Source organism: Pipistrellus hanaki, assembly GCF_964339955.1.
Source record: "Pipistrellus hanaki genome assembly, chromosome: 15".
NCBI classification, from domain to species: Eukaryota; Metazoa; Chordata; class Mammalia; order Chiroptera; family Vespertilionidae; genus Pipistrellus; species Pipistrellus hanaki.
In genome coordinates this window covers 24610716-24632416 of record NC_140517.1, presented here as the reverse complement: position 1 = coordinate 24632416, position 21701 = coordinate 24610716, and the positions used below count along the sequence as shown (strand labels likewise).

General features: G+C 55.2%; 1 protein-coding gene across 4 annotated transcripts in view; it reads left to right on the top strand.

The window, feature by feature from the left end:
* LOC311633754 (uncharacterized protein C16orf74) overlaps positions 1-21701 on the top strand; it is a 57236-nt gene that overhangs the window by 15167 nt on the left and 20368 nt on the right. Inside the window, exons 1-2 of one of the 4 annotated variants that reach the window (XM_084906814.1) lie at positions 8282-8475; positions 19097-19142. In XM_084906814.1, coding sequence (XP_084762940.1) covers positions 8370-8475; positions 19097-19142 — 152 coding nt within the window. In that variant the 5' untranslated portion in view covers positions 8282-8369. Of the gene's footprint in view, positions 1-8281; positions 8476-19096; positions 19143-21701 lie in introns of those variants that run through there. The other 3 variants (XM_084906815.1, XM_084906816.1, XM_084906817.1) reach the window with 3 other exon arrangements.

The window sequence follows — 21701 nt, the reverse complement described above, 5'->3', positions numbered from 1 at the left end:
CAGCTTTCCAGCATGCCTTTCTCTGGTCTGGCCACTCCCCTGATGAAAACGCCTCAATGACCAGCTCCAGCCATTGTAACAGAGTCCAGATTCCTGAACAGGATCCTAGAAGCTCACTGGTCTGGCTACCTCTGACCCCCGGCCCTGGCCCACACCCTGGAGCCCTCACCTTCTCAGCACCTCCCCCGGCCTCCTTCAAGGCTTCCAGGCAGGACTGCCCTGCTGTCACTCTCATCCTGCACCTCAGAGCCACCTGGTCCCTGACCCCTGCCATCTGCCTCTCCCACGTGACCTTTGCTTCTACTACCCCCATTATGCTTACCATCCTATATGCTAGGCTCTCTGCCCTGCTGGCCTGCAGACTCCATGAAGCAGGGTCTTGGTCAGTTGCCCAAATTGCCAGCATCTGACTGTGCAAATGCTCAGTGAGGAATGAATGAACGGCTCTTCACCATCCCGAGTGTGGGATGGGAATCATGTGACTTCACTCCTGATCCCACACATGCCCCTAATTCTTGGGGCTCTGGGCCGGCCAGTCTGCCTGTTAGTTTGACTCTCCTTATCTGTGTCATCCAGGTGCTTCCTCGGGCAGCTGGGGCATGGCTCCTTTTCCCTCGGTTTCTCTACTTCCATCTTCTTCCTTCTCAGGTTGCTTCCACTCTTTGCCTCCTTCTTGTCTCTGCCCACTTTCAGCCCATTCTTCTTTAGGAACTTTGCCCTCGGGCCTACTCTCTGCTGGTGGTCTGCATGCCCCCCCCCCCCCCCCCCCCCCATTTTCCAGGCTTTTCTTTCTGCTGCAGACCCAGCCCACATACTGCTGAGCAGTCATCCACCCTCTCTCCAAATGCCCTGGAGTCTGAAAAGCCTCCACCCTGGCTGCAGGGGTTGTTCCAGCATCTTCTGGTCACCTGGTCATTCTAGTCCCCCCCACCCTGTCACCTGGGGCCTCTTCTTCCCTTTGCTCTTGTGGCCTCTCACTCTTTGGAAGTGTTTCCATGGCAGCCATTGTTACTGTTATTTTACAGATTTAATGAAATGCAACTTACATACCATAAAATCCACCTGTTTTAAATGCACAATTCAATAATCTGTAGTAAATTTACAGATCTCTCCTCATTCCCAGTCCCAGTCCTTGGCAACCACAAATCTGATCCCAGTCTGTATGAAATTTGTATGAAATGTCTGTCCTGGGCATTTCATACAAATGGACTCATGCAGTATGTGCCCTTTTGTGTCTGGCTTCTTGCACTGAGTATAACGTTTTTGAGGTGCATCCTTTCTTCTTATGGCTGAGTAATAGCCCATAGTATGGTTAGACCTCAATTTGTTTCTCCATTCAGCAACTGACGAACATTTGAGCTATTTCCACCTTTGGAGGCCTGTGAATAAAGGTGCTAGGAACATTCATGTACAAGTCTTTGTATGCACATAGATTTTAATTTCTCTTGGGTAGGTACTGAGACATTGAATTGCTAGTATATATGGTAAATAAATGTTTAACGTTTTAAGAATCTGTCCAGCTGTTTTTCAAAGTGGCTGCGTCGATTTGCACTGCCAGCAGTCATATAAGCGTTTCTCCACATCCGCAGCGACATTTGGTTTTTTCCCTTTTTTGATTCCAAGCCATGCGTGTGCATGAGAAGCAGCATCTCCTGTGGTTTTCATTTGCATTTCCCTAAGGACCAAGCTCAAGGATGTGAGCTTTTCCATGTGCTCCTTAACCATTTGTATATCTTCTTTGGTAAAATGTCTATTAATTTTTTATTTTATGGTGGCATGCAGACCACCAGCTAATCTTAAATTTTTATTTAAGTTTAAATGTGTAATTGAATTATTGTTATTGAATTTTAAGTTCTTTATGCATCCAGTCCCTTATCAGATACGTGATTGTCAAGTGCATTCTCCCAGAGTGGCGTGGCTTTTCATTCTCTTAATGGTGTCTTTTGAAGTTTTTAATTTTAATGAAGTGACCTTCGGTTCTTGTGACTTTCCATCTGTTGGCAAATGCTGCTTTTTCTGCTTGGTGCAAAGACCTGAGCTTTCTCAGGCTATTTTTTCCTGTATTTCACATATGGACAGCCCCTGATATTGACTGTGTGTGTGTCGGGGGGGGGGGGGGGGTAGGGGGATTCCCAGGAGAGATTGCCACATTCTCACACCAACTCTCATCAACTGTGGAGGGGCAGCATCATGGGGAAACCCAGGCTCTATCACCCTCTAGTGTAGGGGTGTCGAACTCAATCAGAGAAGGGGCCAAAATCTAAAATCCAGCCTAAATCGCGGGCCGAATGGTTTACTGAACAGTCATAAACTGACTGACAATGTCATAAACTGACAGCGGAGTGCAGTGATAGCGCGGTGCGGGCCACATTGCAAGGCCTGGCGGGCTGGATTTGGCCCGCGGGCCTTGTGTTTGACACATGTGCTCTAGTGCAACCGGTCTGTAATGTGAGGTATAATGTACCCACCTCAAAAGCCAGGCAAAGTTAGTAGCTAAAACAGAGCCTGGTACCTAATTATCTCAGAACAAACGTTAGCTATGATTTGCCCGGCTGTTTCAAAGTCACAATGAACTTACATCACTCTCACTTTGGATCCTTACTGCAGCCTCTGAGCTGATGCTCTGCACCCCATTCCAGGGATACAACACTGAGACTCAGAAAGTCTGAGTGACTTGCTTAAGGTCTCACAGCCCCTGTGCGGCTTGCTGAGGTGTCATCCCAGGTTGGGGGGGACTCCAGCCAATGGCTGCTCCCCAGAGGCAGAGAGACATTCTATGACCCAGCAAGCACAGGTAGATGCTGTCCCCGGCCTCCAGGGCCCATGTTAAAACACTGTTCAGTAAGCCAACTTGTGTCAGACAGCCTGGGACAGGGGGCCTGAGGTGAGAGGCTCATCATTGCTCCCCAAGCTGAGCCCCTTGCCCCCAGGGAAGACAGAGCTACTACATGCAGTGTGTTCTACCCAAGGCTGGGCCCCTGGGTTTTGGGGAGCACTGATCAGGGGGCCAGACTCAGCCCAGGGTGCAAGGTGAGTGTGTAGCCCTCAGGTGACCCTCTTAAGCAGACACGCCCACAGTGTGGAGCCAGCCTATCCCTCCATCCCCGCCATCCCCTTTGCTCCTGGGGCCTGTCTCCCCAGGGGCTGTGTTTCTTTTCTGGGGCATTTTTACTTAATTTTTACTTAGGGCATTTTCTAGCATATTAGTAAAGAGAGAAGGGCAAAACCAATCCTCATGTACCCATCACCCAGTGCCATTCTCCTCTATCCTCCCATCCACTGAATAAATTCCAGGAGTCACATCATTTCATTCCTGTGCCCCCCACTTCCAAAATCCTGTACAAGTGTGAGCACACACATGTGCACAAAAGTTACTCCGGAAAGAAAAAAAATCCACCTTCCACCCAATTGGTATTGGTGGGTCCTGGCGAAAGAGGCCAGTTTGCCCTTTTTTAGGCATGAGTCCTTGGTCCAAGCCATTTCACCTCTCTGAGCCTCAGTTTCCTTACCTGTAAAATGAGACACCAATGCCTACTGCTGGCAAGCTGGCTATGGTGACTAACCAAGGCTACAGACTGTGTGTGTGCACAGGTATACAGCAAACACACACAAAAAAAACACAACAGGAGGATCAGCCCCCACATCAGGATGGGGAGGGAGGGAAGAGAATGGGACTGGGGAGGGGTACACACAGACATTGGATAATCTACAACAATAAATCACTTAAGGGGAAAAAAATCAAACAATATAGCAAATTGTTACAGGTAGGTGGTTGGTGACTATGTAAGTAGCTTTTTTCCTGCTCTAAGCCTTTTTGGGGTATTAGGATTAGTTCATAACTCTAATTGCAACTCTAAATTAAAACAAAGCTTAAAGAAAGCAATAGCTCAGAACATGTCTGCGCTTGGCATTTAGTAGGCCCTTGTCTCAGTTATATCTTGCCGTGTAACAAAACACCCCAAACTGCAGTGGCTTAAAACAACCATTTTCTATTTTCTCCCAATTCTGTGGTTTTCCTGGGCTTGGCAAGGTGGTTCTTGGGTAACTCATGACACCGCCTGGGGCTGCTGTCACCTGATGGGGACTTGCCTGGGATGGACTTCCCACCTGACTCACACACAAGGCAGGTGGGCGGGGCTGGGTGCCGGCTGGGAGCTCTCAGTGGGGGCTCTCTCCGTGGCCTGGGCACCCCTCAGCACATGGTTAGATTCCAAGAGGGAGCCTTCCTGAGAGCAAGTGTTCTAGGATGAAGGAAGCAGAGCCACCAGGGCTTAAGGCGTAGTTACCTCTGTTGTATTGTGTTGGTTACAAAGTCACAGGGCCACGGGTTCAAGGACAGGGAAATAGGCCTTGCCTGCCAACGGGGTGAAGCATGAAGAATTTGCAGCCGTCTTTAGCCTACCACTGTGCTCAACTCAGTAAATGATTGTTGAATATGGAACTGAATTTCAGAGACTTGCCTCAAGTAGGGAATTTCCTGCCGGTAGGGCTTGGGGAGATGTGAGTGGAGAGATCTTGTCCCTCTTAGCCCTGTCCCTCTGTGGCACCTTGCATGGCCCCTCTGGGCCTGAATACCTCCAAAGCCGCATGTGATTGGTTTGTGCTTCCAGAGCCACACAGGAAGGTCCACCCAGGGTCTGTCAGGAGGCCAGTGTACTGGGACCCTTACTCTCCCCACTCCCCCCAATTCCATGGCTGGGGCTCCCAAGCACTCTGTTCACGGCCATCCTGAGCCAGGATGATCTTCAGTCAGCACTTGGGTCCCACGGAGCCTCAGGCCTGCCCTCCTGGCCTTCCAGGCTCATAACGTGTCTGGGGGCAGCCACACCTGCTGGCCAGTGTTGTCTCAGCCCCACCTGCCTTTTCTTCCTCTTGTCCCCTCTCTGTGGCTCCAGTAGAGCCGCCATCCCTCTCATCATCTAACTGACAAGGGGCACCAGTGAGTGAAGCCACGAAGACAGACCAGCCTCTCCCGTTTGGGGGCACAGCAGCCTCACAGAGACGCCCTCTCTCATACAGCTCCCCGGGCAGCTCTGCTGGCTTGGCATTTTGGCAGACCGCTTCCTTTGGGAATGGGCTGTGGCACCTGCTCCTTTACTAGGAATGTGTTGGGTCCCCTGTTTCCCGGAAACCTTCTGAGGACTCGCAGTTCTTTCTTTGCTCGCTCTTTCAAACCCCATTCATTCTGTAAGGAAGGATGACGTACCTGCCTGCCCGCGCTGGGCTCCGGGCCGCACATGAGATAATGGCCAGCAGCAGACCCGGTCCCTGCCTTCCAGGGCTCATTCGTTAGTGGAGAGGCAGCCCTGCAGCAGTCACATCGATGAACCCACAACAGTCTGCAGTGCGCTGGGTAGGGTTCCAGACTGGCAGAGACACTGCTCAGAGCTATGAAAGAGTTAACTGGGCAAAAGTGGGGGGAAGGAAGCACATTTCAGAAGGGGGAGCTGGCCTACAACTCTAATCCCTTGGTGCCCTCCTGGGGCTGCACCCTGAACCCAGCACCCCTATAGCAAGCACTTCCTTCTAATAGCCACACTTTCCCGCTCCTCCCTCAGGGGTGTCCTTTAAGGCCACATTCTCAAAGAATCTCTCCTTGTCTGCCTAGTCTACAGTGTTAGCTCCCACCCCCCATAGCCTCCTACTCTGTAATTTTTCCTCCTCTGGACTCAGAGTCTAATGTCCATGCAGGGCAAGGGGTTTTCATGGCTCATTCAGTTGCTGTATTCTCAGGGCCTAGAACTGTGCCTGGCACATGGTAGGCAGCCAGTCAACACTGGAACTCTTGTTGAGTCATGCACAGGAAGTTGCTCTCCAAACCGTTCATCCCTGAGTGGAGAGGAGGGGCAGAATTGCACTAATCACTTGGCTCCTACTTCTGCAGACCAAGGGGTCTTGGGCTGAGAAGGGAGGGCTTTGGGGGACAGGTGTCAGGGGCCTAACTCCTCCTATTCCTCCTCCTTCTCCTCCTCCTCCTCCTTCTTCTTCTCTCTCTCTCTCTCTTACACAAAACCCTTTATATTTCAGAAAATTTCAAACACACATACAAATATAGTATAACTAGAGGCCTGGTACATGAAATTCATGCATGGGGAGGTGTCCCTCAGCCCAGCCTGCACCCTCTCCAAACTGGGGCTGCTGGCTCTTAACCACTCGGCTGCCTGCTTGATTGATGCCTAACTGCTTCCCTGCCAGCATGATTGTCCCCAACTGCCCTCCCCTGTGGAGCTGAGGGGACTGGAGGACTCCAGCTGGGTGAGGCGGGGCTGAGAGACTGGAGGACTGAGGCTGGATGAGGCTGGATGCTGTGGGGACTGGGTGAGGTAGGGCTGAGGGGACTGGGGGAATTCCAGCTGGACGGGCGAGTCTGAAGGGACTGGGAGACTGAGGCTGGATGAGGCTGGGCTGAAGGGACTGGGGGAACTCTGTGGCACCTGCTCCTTTACTTGGAATGTATCAGGTCCCCTGTTTCCCGGAAACCTGAGGACTTGCAGTTCCTGTTCACTCATTCAAACCTCATTAGTCAACAGAGCCAAATATCAACAGGACAACGATTGAAGTTTCTTTGGAGAGCCAAATTTTTTAAACTTAAACTTCTTCTAACGCCACTTCTTCAAAATAGATTCGCCTAAGCCATGGTATTTTGTGGAAGAGCCACACCCAAGGGGCCAAAGAGCCGCATGTGGCTCTCGAGCAGCAGTTTTCCGACCACGGAACTAGGGCAAACTGGATTCTTCCCATTCCTATGTCAATCCCATACAGTTGACGAATGGAATTCTCCTGGGCCTACTCTCATTAGTGGCCCCGCCCCTCCCCATCACCCTGTGTCCTCCAACAGGTTAGGGTTGGGCTAGCTTCCCACTCCCCACCCCAAGACAGGTGGCTCTTCTCTTGTCTTGAACAGGAGAGCCCAGGAGCAGTCAAAATGCACCACTAAAACCAGGGCCCCAAGGCCCCTCCTGGTAGGTCCACTGTGGTACCCGTTGGGTGGCCAGGGCAGAGCAGATACAAGTGTTTATAGAAATGAATGAATCCCCATTTCTTCTTGTGGAAACCAGGGCCCAGAGACAGGCCGGTCTCACAACCAGCACCCAGCATTCAGCCTTCTCAAGCTTCTCAGAAAAGATCCTCCTCCACCTTCTGGAACAAGAATGTGAGCGGTTGTGCCCGCTATTTGGGCTTCCCCGCCCCTTTGCTGCCATCACTAGAGGAGACAAAAGGACACAGGCCCCTTGGCAGCTGGTGGAAGGGACATCAGCCCTAACCCTGCCCCCTTCTGTCCTGCGAGGGGAGGACATTTCCTGCCGGTCACTCCGGACTTAATAGGGTCCGGGGAGCCAAGATATTAAAACACCTTTAGGAATGACTCAAGGGGAGCACACACAGCTCAGATACCAACTCCACTTCTGCGACTCGTTTCTTTCCTGCATTCACCAAAGAAGTGTCGCTGTCCTGCTCTGTGACTCAATCTCCCTCCTGACCCTCCAGAAGGACACAGAGCCTGCGGTGTGGGAACTGGCAGGAAGAACAGTGGCAGGGGACCTCTTTTGTTCCTCCTGGCAAGCTGGGTGTGTGCCTGCAGAGGCCGCCTCATGGTGGGAGCCTCCTAAGAAAAACCCATATGGATGAAAGCGGCCTGGGAACTACTCCCAGCTGGGAATCACCAAAACCCCCGGGGCCCGCTGAGCGGCAGGGAGGCAACTCCTGACACCCCCCCTTGGGCCCGCGCCCAGAAGTGGGGTGCAAAGCACGTGCAGCAGCAAGCCAATGGGCCAGACCCTAACGGGGGGACCCTCCCTTTGATCACTGGAGCCATTTGAACCCCACAGCTCCAGCGCCAAGATAGAGGTGGGAAGGGGAGCACACCGCTTATGTGACCCCAGGGCGCAGCGCAGGGGTGCGGGGAGATGGGGAGCCCCCCACTTCTCCTCTTCCCTCTCCGCAGCCAGGCGGTGGGGCTCCCTCAGGCACGACCACCGGTAGGGTGGAAGGTAGCACCCTTTTCACCACCCGGACTGGGGTGCACAGCTCAGACAGCGTGGCCCCCAGAGCAGGGGAGGGGCGCGCTGTGGGGAGCCCCCTAGCACCGCCGCCCAAGCTCTCCCTGGCTTCCCTTCGGGCAGGGCCGGGGGAAACTGAGGCGGGCCAGGGAGTCCGGGATGCCAGAGGCGCGGGCGGGGTGTCCCAGGCTCTCCTCTACCCCGGGGGCAGGAACCCGGGAGGCGGGCGGGTCCTGCTCCGCCCCGCGCCGCCTCAGCTCCCGGCCAGTGCGATCCGGCGCCCGCGGGCAGGGCGGGGCTGCAGGCGGCGCCGCCCCGAGGGGCCGGCCGGGGCGGAACGGCCCCCCAGCGCCCTCCCCGGCCCGGGCCATGACCCCCGCGGCTCTCTCCTGCAGGCTCGCTGCCGCGACCACCCGAGTCCGGAGGGGCCCCGCGCGCCCCGCGTGCGGCTCCGCAGTGAGCCCCCCGACAAGCGGTAAGCGCCCCGCCGTGCGCGCCCCGGGTCCGGCCCGCGCTGCCCCCCTCCCCCGCCCCCTTCCACCCTCCACTGCTCTTCCCGGTGCCCCAACCCCGTGGGGCGGCGTACACGCCCCGCAAGCTGGGGGTGGGGGGTGGGGTGGGGCGCCCCGGGAAGGGTGGGGGCGCCCCTCGTGGGTCCCGGAGTCCTCCTAACTTCTAGCAGACTTTCCCGCGGAGGAGCGGTTTGGGGGAAAGTTGGGCCCCCTCTGGCCGTGTAGCAACTCACAGCAGCCGGAGGCGGGGGTGTGTCCCTGCGCGCGGAGCCTCCGGGCCCCGCTCTTCACCTGACCCTCCGCGCCGTCACGAGCTCCTGGGGAAGGGACCAGGCCGCCGTCCTTCCTCAAAGCTGGAGAGGAGCCCGGCCGGGGTGGGGGCGGGAGGCCTCGAGAGGAGCCATTTCCCCTCTATCGAGTATTTCAAACTGTATTATTTATGAGCCGCCTCACTTAGGGGCCCCCCTCGCTTCCAGGGCTTCAAAGCGGGTTGCAACCGCAAAGGGCGACCGGTGCGAACGCCCCAGCAGCGACTTCGGGCCCACGGAGCCCAGCGGACCTGGGGGAGGCGCTCTTGACAAGGGGGGACCCACCGCTCTGCTGGCTGGCGCTGGGGCAGTGAGTGGGGACTTCTCTCAGGCTGCCCCTGCCTGGCTGTTGGGCCTGGTGGAATGGAGAGAGAAGTCTGAGCAGCCCTGCGTCACTGAGAAAGAGGAGTGGAAAGGCAGCTCTGGGGCGGGGGCTGGGGGTGGGCCGGCAGGGTGGTTTTCTCCTAAAGGGGCATACTCCTATGGCAGCCTTGGGGGGGAATCACTCACTCTGTCCTGGATGTAGGTTATTCAACAAACACAGATTGGCACCCCCGTCATCCCCCTCCCACCCCCACCCCAAGGCAATTAGGAGATAGCAGCCTTGGTGGGAAACACCCCATCTCACTGAGAGAGAGGCACACCTTCCCTGCCCGGCTCCCAGGAGTGCCTGGGGGGCCCTGTGTGCAGCTGGATTAACTCAAGGAAACACCCCCTTACCTGCCCAGGCCACACCCACCTTGGATTCCGCGACCCTACCCCTGGGTACTGTTTCTTCTGGATGGGAGGGAGGCAGTGTATTTATGGAAAGACTTAATCCCTCTGCCAGCTCCAAGGAGGCTGAAAGCTCTGATGCCTAATCTCTGCTCCCTGGAAACCCTTCTCTTGCTGGTGGGGGTCCTTGAGCCCCCCGTGTAGATCAACACTGGAGACTTGACATGGGGCCTCCCCTACGTGGACAATAGAACACGGGTATCTATTGGTTATTGAGAACCTGCCGTTGTCCCAGGCCTTGCACTTGCACTGAGTGCTGGTGCCATCACCTGCGTGCTCTCTTTTCACCCTCTGACCAAATAGTTGTATTCCCATTTTACAGAGGAGGACACTGAGGCTGGTAAGGATAAAATGGCCTAAGGTCACGGGTGGGTAAGTGGCAAGCCTAGGCCTTGAGCCCCTAGACCTCACATTGAGTTGCTCTTGAATAATAGCAGAGGCCAGGCCAGGCCTCTGAGACCACAAGTATACCCCCCACCCCCATTAAAAGGTTGAGGTTAGTAGAATATACATGCAGTAATAGGTACACATCAGAGGTGTACATCCAGATCAAGAGACAGGATTTCCCCAGGAACCTCCTCTTGCCCCTGGCAGCCCCATCTTCCCTTGGAGCCAGTGGGCGGCTCTGTGTCTCCCACAGGCAGTGCCACATCGTAAGTTACTTTTTATTTGGTGCAAAGAACACATTAGTTTACTTTAATCTTTGCACTGAAAACCCCCACGGGGAGTGAGCTGGCAAGCACTCAGGGCCCGTGGGCTGCAGTGTGTGACTTCTGTCTTCAAGGCTGCTATAAAAACAATTACATACTTTTAAATGAGCCCGGTGGTTAATTAATCATTAACCTGGCTTCTAATAACATACTTCTGATTTTTAAATGAACATTTCTATTGGCATAGAACACGGAAAGGTGCACAAATCACCAACATTGAGCTTGGCCACGTGGAGGCTGACAGGAGCAGTGGGCAGGCACTTTGCTCCAAGTTACTTGGCCAATCGGTGGGAGGCCCAGGCGGGCCCCAGCTGGCCCACGACCCTGCCTGGTGACAGAAGTAGCTGAGTGTTTCAGGGGGCACCCTGCCCCTACCGCTACCCCCATCCTTTCTCACTTCCTGTTGGTGAGTCCCTGTGGGCATGCAGCCGCCCAGCCTCCCCAAGGGGAGCTCACCGCCTCCTGCAGGTCCGTCCGTGGGCTGAAGCCAGGAAGATGCTTATGTTTGCTCTCTGTGTTCCAGGATGGAAGGCATGTTAATGCTTGTAGCATCTGTTCCCGGCGCAGTCCCTTTGGCTGGAATTACAGGAATTCTAATCCTGTGGCAAAAAGGAGAATGCCTTTTCTAAAGAAGGAAGGGCACCACGATGTGCCATGTGCCTCCTTGGGAGCCGGGCACGGCCCGTTAGTGCCTCCTTCCTCGTGTTTGCCGTGAGGAAATGCTCGGAGAGCTTGCCCAGAGCCTCCCAGCGGGGAGTGGAGCCTGGTTCCATCCTGTCTGGTGGGTCCACCCACCTAGGCAAACACTCACATTCCTCAGCTGTGATTCTTCACCCCTGCCCTTGGTCCTCCAGCGAGGTCTTTGTTGAGGAGGTAAGGTGAGGCACCCTGGTGAGCCATGACCTCCAAAGGGGTATTCTGATTTCATCTGGGAGGTGGCTGTGCAGAGACCAAGAAAGGTCAGGCTTCTAGCCCGGCCCTGCCTTTCACTCACTTTCTCTCTCCTGCCCTCCATGGCCTCATCTGAGAAACCGAGGTATTAGCAATAAGGCAGACTCTGAATACGGTTGCCAGATTTAGCAAATAAAAATATAAGGTGTGCGCCCTGGTTGGAGTGGCTCAGTTGGTGGGAGTGTCATCCCATTCGCTGGAGGGTCACTGGTTCAATTCCTGGACAGGGCACATATCGAGGTTGCAGGTTCAATCCCTAGTGGGGGGCACCTATCTAGGTTTCAAGTTTAATCTCCGGACAGAGTGTATCCTGAAGGCAACTGATTGATGCTTCTCTCTTTCCCTTCCTCTCTCTAAAATCAATTTTTTAAAAATAGAAAAAACATATCCTCAGGTGAAGATTTAAAAAAATAAAAAAATGCAAGATGCTCACGCTGGCTGGTGTTGCTCAGTGGTTAGAGTCTTCTGCATACCAGAGGGTCTCTGGTTTGCTTCCAGTCAAGGGCACCTACGGGTTGGTGCAGGAGGCAAACTCAATAGAAAAAAAAATATCCTTGGGTGAGGATTAACAAGAAAACAACCCCCCCCCCAAAAAAAAAAAACCCCAAAAAAACAAAAAAACAAAACAAAACAAAAAAAACCAAGAGGCTCAGTTAAAGTTGAATTACAGATAAATGATGACTAATTTCCAATATGAGTATGTTCCATGAAGTAATTGGGCATCCTGTATTTTATCCGGCAACCCATCTCTAGCCACTTCCAGGCCTAGATTTGTGATTCATTCCAAGGAGATTTATCTCACATTCTAGAGACCAACATTCATGATCCACAAAAGTAGTCACCGAAAGGGGATCAGCAGATCTCGGTGCCAGAATTGCAAAACCGGGGTCGCTCCGGCCAGTGAGTGGTTCCTGTGTCTCCCGCAGGCAGTGCTACACCTTAATCACGCTTCACTCTGCAGAGAGCACATTAGTTTACTTTTCTCTTTGCATTGGAAACCTGCCGGCGGGGAGCTGGGGGAGCTGGCAGCCCCTCACTGCCATGGGCGGGTAGTTTATGGCTTCTATCTTCAAGGCTGCTGTAAAAACAATAACAGACAACTTGGCCAACTGTGTTCTCTCCCCTGGAGATGTTCACCGTTTTCGAGAGCGCTGTGTGGTGTGCAAAGCAGCAGATATCCATCTATCTCTGCACGCTCAGAGGAGGGGCGGACCCCGGCGGGAGGAAGTGAGTTTTTATCTGTCTGTCACCAGAGAGGATCCTGTCACGGCCATTTGTCTGTAGGGAGATTTTTACGCTGGGTGCAAGAAAGGACCTGTTCTACTTCAGGCTGTTGTGCAAATAATTAACAACCTGATGTTTTGAAGGGAACATAAACAGAGCCTGACTGGATATGAAAGGGAGTTCTTCACACTCCTGCAAATGTGTGAAAGAGGAAGAACGTTTATGCCTCAGCAGTTCTCTGGACCTGACTGAGCGCCTACCATCTTGCCACGCTGAGGGCCCCCTCCCGTTAAACCTTTATTTTCTAAGTACGGAGCTGTGTATCTTTGTAACCAGTTCAATTGATGAAGGGTGTTGCCTGTAGGATGATATCGCCCTGCGGCCAGATCGGCCTGCGCTTGGGCGGGCGGCCTCCCAGAGCTGTGGCTTATTAGCACTGGACTCCCCGTAGTTCCATCCCCTCACCTGTATGATGGGGACCGCAATGATGTTGCTCCCTTAGGAGGGTCAAGTGGGATCATTTCCATCATGAACCCACTACAGGAGTCCTGGTGCATGAAAATTCATGCACTGGAGCGGGGGGCGGGGGGTCCCTCAGTCTAGCCTGCCCTCTCTCACAGTTCAGGAGCCTCAGGGTCAGGAGGCAACCTGGTAATCAGGGGAAGGTGATGCCCCATCACACCTCTGCTGCTGCCACTGCCAGCAGCGCAAGCCTCAACCAGCCTTGGTTACCTGAGCCTCGGGAGGAACAGGGTGGCTGGGCAACCACCATCCAAGGCTTGCCTGTGCCTCAGGCTGGTCCTGGGCGGCTGGGGGGCTGAGGGGACTGGAGGACTCCAGAGGCAGACCCCCGGGCAGGACTGAAGAGACTAGGCACCACCATCTTGTGGCTGTGGGCACCTCCATCTTTGCAATGGCATGAGGGTCAATTAGCATATCCCCTCTTTATTAGATGGGAGATATATATATATATTATTGATCTCAGAGAGGAAGGGCGAGAGATAGAGGGATAAAAACATCCATGATGAGAGAGAAACATTGATTGGCTGCTTCCTGCTGGACCCCTACTGGGGGGTGGGGGAAATGGAGCCCAAAACCCAGGCATGTGTCCTTGGCTGGAATCGAACCTGGGACCCTTCAGTCTGCAGGCCGATGCTCTGTCTGCTGAGCCAAACCTGCCAGGGCAAGGGCTTGGCCTCTTGAAAGCATTAGCGAGGTACCTATCAGCTGTCACTGTCAAGATGAGAGTGGAATTTAGGTAAGAGCAGCCCCACACCCACAGTTAGGCATCTGTCTGGCTCCCATTCAGGCAGGTGTAGAATCAGGCTTCAGCCCCTCCTTTCCAAACATGGCAGCCCGTTTACAGGGGAGGGGCTCCTCTCCAGTAAACGCCTCTGCAGCCTCTGCTGGGGGCTGGCCCTCTGCCTGGCAGCCCTGGTCACAGCGGGAGTGGAGTGGACGGGCCGTCCACACTCCAAGTAAATCCCCCTTGGGAGCACTTCTGATGGAGCAGGCCACACCCACACGGAGGCTCAAGCTTGGGCCTATCGCCCTGTGCCTCTGGCAGTCCTAATGCACTGCCTCACAGGAGGGCTCATACTTCTGTGATATGAGGACAGTGATAGTGACAGTGACGACAATGACCGCAGGAACAGCTGTCCCAGAGGCTGGGGGCAGGATGCCTGCTCCACAGAGGAGCACCCTGGGCCTGGGGCGCAGAACGTCAGCACCTCAGACGCAGAGGGACAGGTGACGCGCCTAAGGTCACACAGCCCCTCCCGATACCTGGTTCTCATTCCCCAGCCACTCCCCAGCCCACGGCCTTGTTCTGTCCTTGTGGGGAGCAGAAGCACAATGACGAGAGTCACAGCAGCGTGCTGCGTTGGCATGAGAAAAGTGGGCTTGCGTCAACTCTGCATCTGGGAATTTAAAAACCTGAAATAGAGCCCTAGCCGGTTTGGCTCAGTGGATAGAGCATCGGCCTATGGACGGAAGGGTGAGGGGGCGTGCAGGAGGCAGCTGATCAGTGATTCTCATCATTGATGTTTCCATCTCTCCTCTCCTCTCCTTTCCTCTCTCAAATCAGTGAAAAAAATATATTTTTTAAAAACCTGAAATAGAATTGCTGCACAGAGACATGGCCCTTGATGCGATGTTTGCCCGACTCTTGCCCTGCCGTTCCCTGGACCCGGGCTGGGGCCACTCCCCAGTCCTCATCCTTTTGTTTGGATGTGTTTTCTTCCTTCCCTGAGGGTTTTGAGATAGTTGGTGTTTTTTTTTAAAGTCACAAGTTTTGGAGACAAAACCTGTCAGTTCAGGACAATTCTGGAAGGCGGTGCTCCTGAGGATGGCGGCACACGGAGCCTTCCCCGGGCCAGAGAGGTTCCAGGAAAACGGGGTCTCAGGCACCAAGCCGCGCCTCGGCGGCTGCTGCTGCTGAAGGGGTCGGTGCCGGGCACAGAGATGTGAGCTGTTGACTTGCTCTGCCTCTGTCTGCTTCTCTTTCCTGAACCGACTTCTTCTCTTGCAATACTTTGAAGTTTCCCGAAAAGATGCTGGAGCAGAGTGCTGCTGTCTACCCAGCACCGACAGAAGCAGGAGCCACGTGTGCTTCGTCGGCTCTCTCTCTGGACCCACTCGTGCGTGTTATGCTTTTCTGGCTGAACTGTTTGAAAGTGAAGTTGCAGAAATGAGGCCCCTGACCCCAAACACTTGAGGGTTTCCTAAAAGCAAGGACCCCCTTACGGAACCCAGCACGGTGCTCCAAGTCAGAAATCGAAACGTGGGGCCTGTTCTGTGCGTGGTTGACAGTGGTCTCCCCTCTGTTTTGTTATTTTCAGACACACAAGCGCGTGCTGAACCCCCATTTCTCAGTGCCAGCAGCAGACAGCACCCCCTGCCCTCATTGTACGCCTGCCTGTGCCATGTGCCCTCTTTCCTCTGGAGTGTTTTACAGCTGAGGCCTGACATTGATTCATCTGTGAGGACTTCATCGTAAATCGTCGTTCAATCCCCCGGATGGCATGTGATGGAAAATCTCCTGAGTGGGCGGTGACCCACACTTAAAAAAAGAGAGAGAGTAAACCATAAAATCAGAGTGGGCTGTGCAGGCGCTGTGGTGTAAGGCTGTGATGTTAAGGTCTTTCTTACGGTGGCCCCCAGGGTTCCTGGGTTTATTTGTGGACGATCTGACCTTGGCTGCAGGAGCCCTGAGGGGGAGACCCAGCCTGGGGAGGGCGGGGGGAGAGAGGTCAGGTGTGTGCTACCACCACCCACCCAAAGCCCTGCCTGTGGAAGCATGGGCTCCAGAGTCCAAAGTGCTGGGCTTGAACCCTGGCCCCATTACTTGCTACCCGTATGGCCTTGTATGCATTGTCTAACCACTCTATGCCTCAGTTTCCCTATCTGAAAAGAGGTGACAGAAATGGTCCCAACCTCCCGGGGCTGTGGTGAGGACTGATTGACCATGAACCTCTGTCAGGGCTGGGCACACAGGGGATGCTCCAGAAAGGTGCCCGTTGTCCTCGCAGGCCTGGCCGGGGCTCTCTCTTCCTCCAGCTCCCGCCCATCCTCTGGCACTGAGAAGGAGAGCTTCCTTAGCATCTTTTCTTCCACGTTAGAATCCCTTCAAGAGCTCTTTTTTTCTTTAAAAAAAAATATTTTTATAACCAATGGACACAAAACTCTGGGGAGGGAGGACATGTATGGGGGGGGCAATGGTATATGTACTCAGATAATAATTTAATAAAAAATTAAAAATTAAAAAAAATTAAAAAAATAAAAATATTTTTATTTATTTCAGAGAAGAAGGGAGAGGGAGAGGGAGAGAAACATCAGTGATGAGGGAGAAGCATTGATTGGCTTTCACGCCCCCTACTGGGGATCGAGCCCACAACCTGGGCACGTGCCTTTGATGGGAATCGAACCTGGGACCCTCCAGTCCACCGGCTGACGCTCTATCCATTGAGCCACACCAGCTAGGGCCCTTTGAGAGCTTTTACAGTGCCTGGCCGCACCCCAGGCCAATTACTCTGGATCCCCGGGATAGGACCCAGGCCCCGTAGTTTTTAAAAGCACCCAGGTGACCCCGCTGTGCCGGGAAGATGCGCGCTTAGCCTTTCAGCGGTAATGCGCATCCCCTGGATCGCGTAGAGCATCTCCTGAGCCTCCGGGAGGGGCGGGGCCTGAGAGCCTGCATTTCGCACAGGCTCCCCGCAGTGCCCCCTGCTGGTCCGGGCACACTGAGACCCTGAGACCCTGAGACCCCGAGAGAAAAGGCCCCGCTGGAGACTGCTATCTCCTTCCCTCCATCTCCCCTAAACAATAGCTACCGACTCTTCCTGGACTTCTCTGTGCCCCGCACAGGGGAAAGCCTTTCTGCCATCTCCCCTGACGTTTAATTCTCCGGCTACTTGAGGCTGCAAGTGCATCAGCCCCATTTGAAAGATGAGAAAAGTGAGGTCTGCCTGTGGTCACATGGCTGAGCCAGGCTCTGGGAGAACTACCGCTTCTAAGCGGGAACTCTTCCTTTCATACACGGCTGTCCGGAGGCTTTCCCCATCCTCTTCTGTCTGTCTGTCTCTCTTTCCTGCCCTCTCAGTATCTTCCTCCCTCCCTCTCTCCCCTCTTTCTCAGTCTCCCTGACTCCATCTCCTGGTGCTTGTTCCCGTGCCCGCCCCACAAATTCCCCCTGGCTGAAATGAAAGCCTCTATCCTGCCCCTCCTCCACACCAGCCCCCTCCAGTCCCACCATCTCCCAAGCCTGTGTGTCACCCGGACTTCCAGCTGCTTCTCCTCCCACCGCCCTGCTGGCTTTGGAGTTCAGGCTCCACGTTTCTGAGCCAGAGCAGAGCTTCCCCGTCCTTGACAAACACACAGGTCCGAGGGGGCCCTGGTAAAGTGCTGATCCTGGCTCAGGCTGGCTGGGTGGGCCTGCGCTGCTGCTTTGCTCACAGGCTCCCAGCGGGGCCGGGGCTGCTGGCCCACAGCACCACCCAGGCAGCAGTGTTCTGGAGGACCTGGCGCTTCCTCACTGGCCCCTGGCCTACACACACTCCTAGAAGGCAGACTCGCTGCTCGGTGCCCTCAGAACAACCTCTGAACCCTGTAGCCGGCCCCCAGAGCCCTGACGGTGCAGCTCACCTCATTCCTCCCCGTCCTCCCACCCCTGGCTCCTCCCGTGGACCACGCCCTTCTTATCCTCTGGGCCTTTGCACATTCTGTTCCTGAGGCCTGAGAGGCTGTTCCCCGCTTGTCCCACTCCTGCCCACTTTTGGGGACACAGTCCTCGGGACCCCCAGACTGGGCGGGAACCCCCTCCTCACGCTGCTTCCCCTGGGCTCACCATGCCTCTGTCAGGTCCAGTTTGTGTCTCTGTCTGTCTCCCCTGCTAGTCTGAACAACCTAGATTCCGGTGTGGTGCCTCATTTGGCCTTGCATCCACCTGTGTGGGCTCCTCTTTGACATCGGGTGCCAGGATAGAGAATGTGTAGGAAATGGGGATGGTGCTGGGAGGCTGGGAGGACCGACAGCGGGGAATGAGGGAGGGTGGAAGGACGTGAAGATCATCCAAGAGTGGTTGGGGAAGAAGTTGCCCGTTGGGGGCACCTGCCTCAGATCCCAGCTTCCGGGAGGAGGAGCAGTCCGGGGGTGTCAGAGATCTGAGGGGCACTTCTCATGGTCACCCTTCACCCTCGCCACTCATCAGCCTGGCACACAGGCATGCATTCCAGGCTGGGGCTCCCTGTGGATGAAGAGGTGAGCTCCCCCCATCCTCACCTCTCAAAGCCTCAGGGAGCCCTCCAAAGTGGAAACAAGAGCCTCGCCCTCCCAGGAAGCCTGCAGAGCCTCAGAGGCCCCTGCGGGGTGGGCCTCGGACTGGGATCAGGGCAATCCCAGGTTAGAACCCCAGCTCCACTCTTCGTAAGCTGGGTGGCCTTGGGCAGGTGACCACCACTCTCTGAGCCTTGACTTCCACATCTGTAAAATGGGGGCAGAAACAGCACCTCACAGGGCTGCTGCGGAGGATTGAATGTCAGGAGCACGGCCAGCTGCTGCCCCTGTTCGTTGATCACTCAGAACGCGAAGGAGGCATCACATTGCAGGAGGATGGTGGGAACACTGGCTGGGACAGTTTGAATGCTCACGGACTGGAGGCTCCCACCCCGTGTAGCTTCATCTGTTACATTTCCAGAGACTGTGCGTTTCTGAAGGGGGAAGCCCATCCCGGTGGGCCTCGGGCCACCCCCGCAGCCTGGCTCAGGGCCCTCCCACCAGGAGGGCCTCGCTCACCACGAAGTCAGCCAGCATCTGTGGCCCCTGAAAGCGAAGACCAGGTGATGCGGGTTCCGCTTCGCCAGCCCCGACCACACCCTCGCCGTCACCTTCACCGAGACCGCAGCCGGCCTCCGGTATATTTAGCTCTGAGGCGCCTGAAAGTTTTTTCCGCCGGCACAGACTCAGCTTTGAGCAAATTGAGCCCAGATGTAGTCAGCAGGCACCGTGACCTGGAGGCCTCGGCTCCCTCCCCGCCACTTCCTGTTGTGCACCCATCGGGGCTGGGGGCGGGGGCCTGGGCCCACGTGGCCAATACAAACAAACCTCTCCTTTCTCTGCAGGCCGGCGGAGGCACCGACATGGGGCTGAAGCTGTCCTGTCTGAAAGGTAAGGCTCTCCCTCACCAGCTCTGGTGTGGGGCGAGGGGGTGGCAGTGGGGGGCGGGGAGGAGTGGGGCAGGACAGGGTGGGAAGGTAGAGCTGAGCCCCTAGTGTTGCAGCCGTGGAGAGGGAGGAGGGAGGAGACCTCCCCACTGCACACAGTAAGCGCCCTTTAAGTGCTTGCTCTGACTCTGAGGGCTCCTCCAGGCCCTCCCTTTGGTTGGCAGTTGAGTGAGGAATGTGGCAGCGCCCTCTGGGCCTCAGTTTCCTTCGCAGAGGTATGAATTCCAGGGTGGGGAGTAAGGGACAAGAGGCTCTAAAAGTGGGTGCCAGGCATGCCCAGGGTATTTGCTCCCCACCCTGCTGGCCTGTTATCACCCAGATAACAGGTTCGGCCTGCCAGAGGCTGGGGCCGGGGGAAAGCCAGCAAGGAGAAAGTTCTAGAAGGACACAGAATCACTGAGAAGGGTTGTAGGTGTTGGCAGAGGCAGCCCAGACCTCTGTCCTGTGCTCCAGACCTTTCTGTACAGAGTCGGAATGACCCAGGGGCACCCAGACCAATGTGGCCCACACCGAGACCTCCCCTCAAAGCCCATTCGTTATTGCATAACAAGTGCTCCCCACGTCTCCCCAGCCTGGACCCTGGGTGTCTCCCTGGGGGCATCTCCCTGGGGACCCCTCCCACAGGCAGCGTGCCAGCAGCCCTGACTCTCCTCCTGGATGTCTGGGGCCGGCCCTGGCTCCTTCCCTCCGCCACTGGAAGTCAGGAGGCTTGGAAGGTCTGGCCGGGATAAAGGGCCATGTCCTTCAAGTTCCGTTCCTTCAGGGCCCCCAGCGGGGATGAGTGAGCTCCAGGAGAGCCTCTGGCTGGTCCAGCTCAGGGCTCCCGCCTGTCCCTCAGCGGGGGGCGGGGCAACTTGATGAACAATGCCTCCCAGACGGGTCGCAAGTAGGAAGCCGTGGTTCCCCTGGAGAAAATCAGCATGTTGCTCGCAAAAGGGGCGTGGGGTGCTAGAGAGTTCTAAACAACCTCGTCCCTCCGGGGCCTGGTCCCTCTGAGGCTCGAGGCTGAGCCCGGGCAGGAGTTGGGGGCGGTGCTTGCTGAGTGAGTATCCATGGGGGATGCAGGTCCAAAGGTTGGGTCCAGAGACCAAACCTCAGAGTTCCAGAACCTTCTTCCTTAGACTTCACTGCGGGTCTCCCTGGTGCCTGGCACAGAGTAGGTGGTCAGAACACACTTTTTGTTTGTTTGTTTTTTGTAGCAAAATACACTGAGTGGCCAGATTATTTATGATCTCTGAATGCATAATAATCTGGCCACTCATTGTGTGTGTGTGTGTGTGTGTGTGTGTGTGTGTGTATGTGTATTAGAGGCCCAGTGCATGAATTTGTGCATGGGTGGGGTCCAGCCAGCCTGGCCAGCGGGAGGAGACATGGGTGGTTGGCCAGCCTGTCTGCTGGTCGAACTCCTAGTCCAGGAGACAATTTGCATATTATCCTCTTATTATATAGGATATACACTGAGTGGCCAGATTATTTTGCGTTCAGAGATCATCATAATCTGGCCCCTTGGTGTATAATGTAAGTCACCACTTGAACTGTCTAAGTGCACAGGTCAGTGCCATTTAGCACATTCACGTTCTTGTGCAACCATCACCAGCATCTACCTCCAGAACTTTTCCATCTTCCCAAACTGAGTCTGTCCCCATGGAAAACCAACCCTCTACCCTCCGCCCCTGAGCCCTGGTGCTCCCATCCTGCTTTGCCTCTGGATCTGACTGCTCTAGGGACTTCGCCTAGGGAACGGTGCAGTGTTTGTCTTTTTGTGACACGGCATAAAGTCCTTAGGGTCCAGCCATGTGGTCGCGTGTGTCCAAGTTTCCTTTATAAAGCTGAGTACTATTCCGTGTGTATGGTTCATCCATTCATCCCCCGATGGACCCCAGGCTGCTTCTACTTTTTTTTTTTTTTTTTTTTTAATATTTTTTATTGATTTTTTTTACAGAGAGGAAGAGAGAGGGATAGAGAGTTAGAAACATCAATGAGAGAGAATCATCGATTAGCTGCCTCTTGCACACCCCCTACTGGGGATGTGCCCGCAACCAAGGTACATGCCCTTGACCGGAATCGAACCTGGGACCCTTCAGTCCGCAGCCTGAGGCTCTATCCACTGAGCCAAACCGGTTTCAGCTGCTTCTACTTTTGGCTGCTGTGTCAGGACATCCTTGACGAAAACAAACCCCTAACGGGACCTCTGGGGCCACTTCCCTTCCAGCCCAGGGCGGGCTGGGGACTCATCCTGGGGAGAGACCTGGGAGCTGCAGATGCTGAGAGTCCCTGGGAAACGGCCCCCACCCCCCACCCCCCACCCACCCGGCACTGAAAGCCTGACAGCGTGCTGAGTGCTCCTGGGCTGCGAGCCTCTGAAAGGGCTCCTTCCGGCCGGGCCCTGCGGAGCTAAGTGCTGGGACTGCAGGTGCAGTACCAGGCAGTTTGCTCATCCATTTTTCATGGCCAGCTCTCTGGGGCCGGCCCACCGGCCCTCCCCTCAGCCTCGGCCAACACA